The sequence below is a fragment of the Onychostruthus taczanowskii genome, unplaced genomic scaffold (genome assembly GCF_017590055.1).
Source record: "Onychostruthus taczanowskii isolate IOZ18803 unplaced genomic scaffold, ASM1759005v1 scaffold32, whole genome shotgun sequence".
Lineage (NCBI taxonomy): Eukaryota > Metazoa > Chordata > Aves > Passeriformes > Passeridae > Onychostruthus > Onychostruthus taczanowskii.
This window is the reverse complement of record NW_024500572.1, coordinates 2,033,802-2,039,801: the sequence shown is the minus strand read 5'-3', so window position 1 is coordinate 2,039,801 and position 6,000 is coordinate 2,033,802. Positions and strand designations below refer to the sequence as shown.

Genomic DNA, 6,000 nt, shown 5'->3' with positions numbered 1-6,000 from the left:
CTGCCAAATAAGTTTGGGGTTGGCTTGGTTTGTTTGTTTGTTTATTGTGTAACCAGCACGGCAGCGGTCGCGCGCTGTCCCCACCGCTCACCGGCGGGCACAGGAACAGTGAACAAACCTTTAGCAGAACCTTTAGCAGAACCACCCCCTCCCCTCTGGAGCAAGCTGTGGAATTATTTACACCCGGTGGTCTCTGCACAGCCCTGGCTGTTACAAGTCCCTCCACAGCAGCTGTGCACAGGCTGGGTACACACACACAGAGATTTTCCCCTCCCAGTACAGTTCGAGAGACAAATTGTCCAGTGATTTGTTTGCGTTTGTACAAGTTACAAAGTTGGTAAAAGTTTAAACTCAGGGTTTTGGAGTAGTTTAAATGTGAGTTTCTCTTGGATTGCACAACCGCAGCCAACAGCACGAGGTGATGCTGTCAGACCCTGCTGTGAAATTTTGGGGTGCCTGGGGATGCCCTGGTGGGGAGAAGGAGGGCCAGAGGGGGAAACACCACAACCTAGGTGAGCAGCAGCTCCTCCCTTCCCAAAACCACACTCCCCTGAGTCCACATCTGAGCAGGTAAAGTGGGGCCATCCCTCTGCAGCCTCCAGGTCCAGGGGGGATCCTCACCAAGCTGCTCTGGCCTCCTGCCCACACACTGCCAGCTCATTGACGTGACACAAATTAATTAACCTGCAGCAGGAGGATGCTCTGCTCCTGCACCACAGCACGGGGGCTCAGAGCTCCCCAGTGGGAGCTGCTGCTGCTCTAGTGCCCTCCTCAGAGCCCCTCCATCCCTGTCCCTGCTGCTGCCAGCGACAGGCAGCTCCAGGAGGGGATGGGCTGTGTGGGGAGACCCAGCAATGGAGACCCACCAAGTGCCAAAACCAAGCACTGCTGAGGCCAGGTGTGGGGCTGAGCTCTCAGCAAGGGGGGCTCCCCAAGAGTAGGGTCCCACTGGAGCTAAACCCACCTGTCCTGGCCTCAGCTGGTCTCCTGCATCCCTGGGCTGCTCCCCCAGCCTAGGGCGGGATGGGGGTACACGGCACAGCCAGGGCCTGAGCTCCTGCACAGAGCTGGGAACATCAGCAATGTTCTTCCCCCATTCAGGAACAATGCCAAAGGATCCCACTGAGCAGGGGTGAGGCTGCTGGAGCCCTGCAGCATCTCGGTGTCACCAGTGTCACCCCAGCACCTTCACATCCTCCCAGCCCACAGCACTGTCCCCTCCTGCACACCTGCCCAGCCCAGCAGGTGGGTGACATCTGCCCTGCCATCCATCCAGCAGCGCTGAGCCACAAACCCCACAAGGGCTGAAACAGCCTCACCAATACCTTGGAACTCTTCTGCCGTGCTCACAGCACAGCCTCAGGTATCTCTGTGCTTTGGGCTCCTGACCAGCCCCAGCCCCTCACCCTGCACACAGGGAACAGTGAAGTGAGAGGAGAAGAGAAACAGCCCTGGGGTGGCACTGAAGGGTGGGACAGGCTCTTCTCTCCACCCCACAGCTCCTGTGCTGCCCATGGCTAACAGGGAGTGCAGCCCAACCCTGCCCAGCTGGGCTGGAGACAAGGCAGCTCTGCAGCTCCTGGCTGGAGCCCGTGGCCCTTCCTGATGTCCCCAAACCCGGCTGCAGGGCTGGCACGGGGTGCCCACGTGGTGAGAGACCCGAAAGCCACCCCAGCCCCGCCATCCCTGGCTGCTGCACTACCTACCACTGGTGAGAGCCCCAAAGGCAGAGCTCAGTGCCCTCCTCTCTGCCCTCGGGCTCTGGCAGGCTCTGGGGTGCCACTCTGCCAGCTGCTGTGGGCTCCTGACCAGCCCCAGCCCCTCACCCTGCACACAGGGAACAGTGAAGTGAGAGGAGAAGAGAAACAGCCCTGGGGTGGCACTGAAGGGTGGGACAGGCTCTTCTCTCCACCCCACAGCTCCTGTGCTGCCCATGGCTAACAGGGAGTGCAGCCCAACCCTGCCCAGCTGGGCTGGAGACAAGGCAGCTCTGCAGCTCCTGGCTGCCCACGTGGTGAGAGACCCGAAAGCCACCCCAGCCCCGCCATCCCTGGCTGCTGCACTACCTACCACTGGTGAGAGCCCCAAAGGCAGAGCTCAGTGCCCTCCTCTCTGCCCTCGGGCTCTGGGTGCCACTCTGCCAGCTGCTCACAGCGCCTTCCTGCACATCTGGAGACACCAAGCAGCACACAGTATTGCTACTGTGCCAAGTGGGAACTTTATTCTTTGTTGTGGTTGGGGATTTTTCTGCTATTTTTTTCCGAATCAGCTAAGGAGGCAGCTTTGAAGATGGGTCAGATTTGGATAGTTCTTTTTTTCCCAGCAGAATCTGCAACATTTTAATGGCGTTTTGCCCAGACATCAGCTCTGTGAGTTTGTACAGCCCAGAGCCACAGAGACACCAGCAGCAATAACCTGGGAACGCAAAGACTTTCCACATCGCTTGTGCATTGTCTCGGATTTTTTTTCTTTAAAAAAAAAAAAAAAAAAACCAAAAAAAGCACAACAGAAAAGACACAAACATCGATGAACATTTAAAAACCTGTACATTGTAAAAAAACAAAACAAAAAATAAAACCCAACAGAAAAAAAAAAGAAAAAAATAAAAAAAACAAAACAAATCCCAAACAAACAACAAACACCATCATTCTCTTGCTTTGAAATCAGAATCAACCTGGGAACGTTGCAGGGGGAAAAGAAAGATCCATGGGGAAGGTGACGGCGCCTGAGCCCGCGGGGCTGGGCCGGCCTGGGGCTCCTCTAGCGTATAGAATGCAAAGCATTTAATACATTTTATTTTTTTTTCTTTTTTTTTTTTTTTTTTTGCCATTTGTTTTCCCCCCAGAGCGAGAAAGCAGAAGTGAATGAAAAAAAAGTCTAATATTTTTGTTCTTTAACCATGTAACTGCAGATATGAGCCAACATCATGGAATGAAAAAAATAATGTAAAGTAGAGCATTCGTGTGTATCACAAAAATACAATAAAAACTTTTTTTTAACTTTTTTTTCCTTTTTTTTTTTTTTTTTTAAAGTTTCCTGTGAACTCCCTGCCATGCTGGCCTCCTGCCCACTGTGCCCCTGCCCTGGCCAGCTTGGAGGGCCTCTGGAGAATCAACATCTACAACCAGCAAAGGTGTGTGTAACGGGGGGGGGGGGCCCTGCAACCATGGCAAGATTTTTGTTTGGTTTTTTTTTTTTAAACTAAGTACATACATTCTCCTGACTCCCAGATAACTTTGATGGATCATTGTTACCTTTTTTTTTTTTTTAAACCCTTCCATACAATGGACAAATGCATCAAAGCCTCCATGTAAGAACAGAACCTCTTTTACAGCATGTAATACTGTGTTTTGTTTAAGTCCTTCCTTGCGTAAAATATTGACATAATTCACTGAAGGTATCAAAAATATACCCTGTAGACCAATACAATTTACAATTGCCTTTTCTCACCATTCAGAAAACAATGCACTTATAGCAACCGAGGCCCTGGGTGGGCAGCGCGTGAGCCAGCCCGGGACGTCCCTGCCCGCTCCCAGTGACCCGGGATTGCTTCCATCGAAGGGACCAGGATTTTTTGTGGGCTTTTTTTTAAGAAACAGCTCCTCACTCCCCTCCCCTGCCCGCTCCTCCCAGGCACGTTCGAAGCGTGTCGTCGCGGGGCTGATCCGTCTGGTGACACGGGAATGCCGGGCACGCGGCCCTGGGATCAGCCAGGGAACCGACCCGGGCCCTTCCGTCCTGTTTCACTTCTCAACCGTTTTTTGTGGTTTTTTTTTTTTTTTTTAAATCTTTTCTTTAACCCGCTCAAGGTTTTGCAATTCTGAGGCACATCCCCATGGCCGGGTCCGGGGGAGCATCCCCACCGCCCGCTGCCAGCTCCGCAGAACATCCCGCAGCCCCCGGGGGACGGAGCCGCAGAGCGTCCGAGCGGCTCCGGACGGACACACGGCCGCTCACGGTCCCTCTGGAGCACGGGGTCACCGCCCAGCACGGCTGCCAAGATCGAAGATGGGTTCTCCTTGGGTTTTGTCTCGTTAAGGCTTTTTTTTCTTTTCTTTATCAGACCGAAGAGGATGCAGAAATTTCCAGATGTTGAGAAAGAAAAAAAATAACCCGAACAAAATTAAAAAAAAAAAAAAAAAGAAAAAAAACCCCAAAACGAACTAAAACCATCATCCCCACCAATATGGCTGGTTGGGAGGGAAGGGGACAAAAAAAAAAAGGAAAAGGGAAAAATGAAACAGCTCTGCTCCTGCATCTTCGCTCGTGAGAGCCGGCGGGGCCGGGGCGGTGGGCGCTCGCCCCGGGTGTGTCCCGCTCGCTCCCCGTGCCCCGGGTTTGGTCGCCGTCTCCCTGCCCCTGGCTCCTCTCATTCACTGTCCGAAAGGGTTTCGTACTGGGAGCAGAGCAGGGGCTTGGGCTCCTCGTCCCAGGCGTGGTGCTGGCTGCCGGGGGTGCCCTGCGGCAGGGGCGCGCTGGGCGCCGCCGTCACCACCCCGCTGGGGAGCCGCATGGTCAGCGGGTTGTAGGGGAACGGCGTCGAACCTGCGAGGGAGCACAGAGTCAGCACCGGGGTGGCCGTGCCCCCGCTCCCCGCAGCCTCCCCAGAGCCCCGCGGGGGTGGCACGGCCGCTTTGGGGACAGTCCCCTCCAGCCCTACCTGCGGACGATGGCCTGTCCTCCCAGACGCGGTTGGTGAGGGGAGTCCTGCGGTTGCAGTCGCCCTCCGAGTGCACCGAGGACACCGAGGGCGGCCGCTCGCCCGAGGACAGACCCGGCGCCGGAGACTTGGCCTTGCGGCTGTTGGGCCTGGCGGCGATCTTTGGCTTCCCCCCTCCTCCTGCAAAGAGAGGCACCCGCTGTCACCCGGCTCGTGAGGGGACTCGGGGGGTTGGGGAAGGGGTGCGGGTTCCCAGCGCTTCCCTTTTAGGAGCTTTGCAAAAATGGCTCGTGGCAAGAGGAAAGCTCGCCGCGGGCCGACGGCAGCGCGGCGGGGAATGGCCGTGGGGCGGGGGGAGGAGGGTTCTCCCCTCACTTTGTGGGTTGATGCCACCAACTGTCCCGTGGAGGGACGTGGGGCAGAGAGAGGCTTTGGCCATTTCCCTGCAGGATCTGCTCCCAGTCTGGCTCATGGCTCAGCCCGCACGGCTCCGTGTGCTGCCCCTCATGCACAGAACCCCCAGGAGCTGCGGGGGTCCTGGAGCCCTGAGCACACCCCCCATTCTCATGGCCTACATGGCCAGGATGGTCTTTCATCCCTCCTTACAGCAGAATCCCTGGGGATGTTCAGCCAGGTTTTAAAAGGTTTGAAGCCAGAAGGGGCTCTGTGGGGCAGGGGAGCCCAGGGAGCTCCCCAGGGCGGAGGGATGGATGGGCTCTGCATCCCACCCTGCCTGCCCAGCAGCAGGCAGCCTCCAACCAGGCATGGGGAGGCACAGCTGGAAGAAGCTGCTGGTTTCATGCAGGAGCCAGAAAAGCTTTTTTGCAAAAAGCTTTAGAGTGTCTGGTGTTAGCTGACCCAGAGAGGTGTGAGCTGACCTGGAGGAAGGTGCACGTGTGCACCCAGGATCTATTCCTGAGCCAGGGGCTCTGTGCCTGGATTCCCAAGGGTGATCCCTGGCAGTGGTGTCATGCTCTGTGCAGGGCACTTGCATGAGGCACTCTGCCCTTGTGTGTGGGGGACAAATGCTTCCCCCATCCATCCCTGGTCCCTCTCCTCCCTCCCTTTTTAAGTGGGGATTTGTGCAGCCACCCTCTCATCTCTGCTCAAGTCTCCCCAAAGCTGAGCAGACCCTGCCATGGGGCTCTGCAAGCCCCACCAGGGCTCATGGGGCAGCTCACCCCCAGCTCTCCTCTCTTATCATCCCCCAGGCATCACTTTTAGCTCCCTTACAATCTCCCTCTTGCCCCAGGCGCTCCCAGATCCCATCCCCTCATCCCAGGTTGGATTCTACCCCAACACTCCCAGAGACTGGAGTGGGGAGGGAAATGCCACCCTGC

The 6,000-nt window shown here is 56.2% G+C and overlaps 1 protein-coding gene across 14 annotated transcripts in view; it reads right to left on the bottom strand.

The window, feature by feature from the left end:
- Positions 1–2,199: 2,199 nt before the first annotated feature.
- Positions 2,200–6,000, bottom strand: part of NCOR2 (nuclear receptor corepressor 2) — a 229,991-nt gene continuing 226,190 nt past the window's right edge. For all 14 annotated transcript variants that reach the window (XM_041410484.1, XM_041410491.1, XM_041410492.1 and 11 more), the window contains 2 exons: positions 4,661–4,840; positions 2,200–4,545 (listed from right to left, as the gene is read on the bottom strand). In XM_041410484.1, the coding sequence (XP_041266418.1) occupies positions 4,370–4,545; positions 4,661–4,840 (356 nt within the window). In that variant the 3' untranslated portion in view covers positions 2,200–4,369. The remainder of the gene's footprint in view (positions 4,546–4,660; positions 4,841–6,000) is intronic.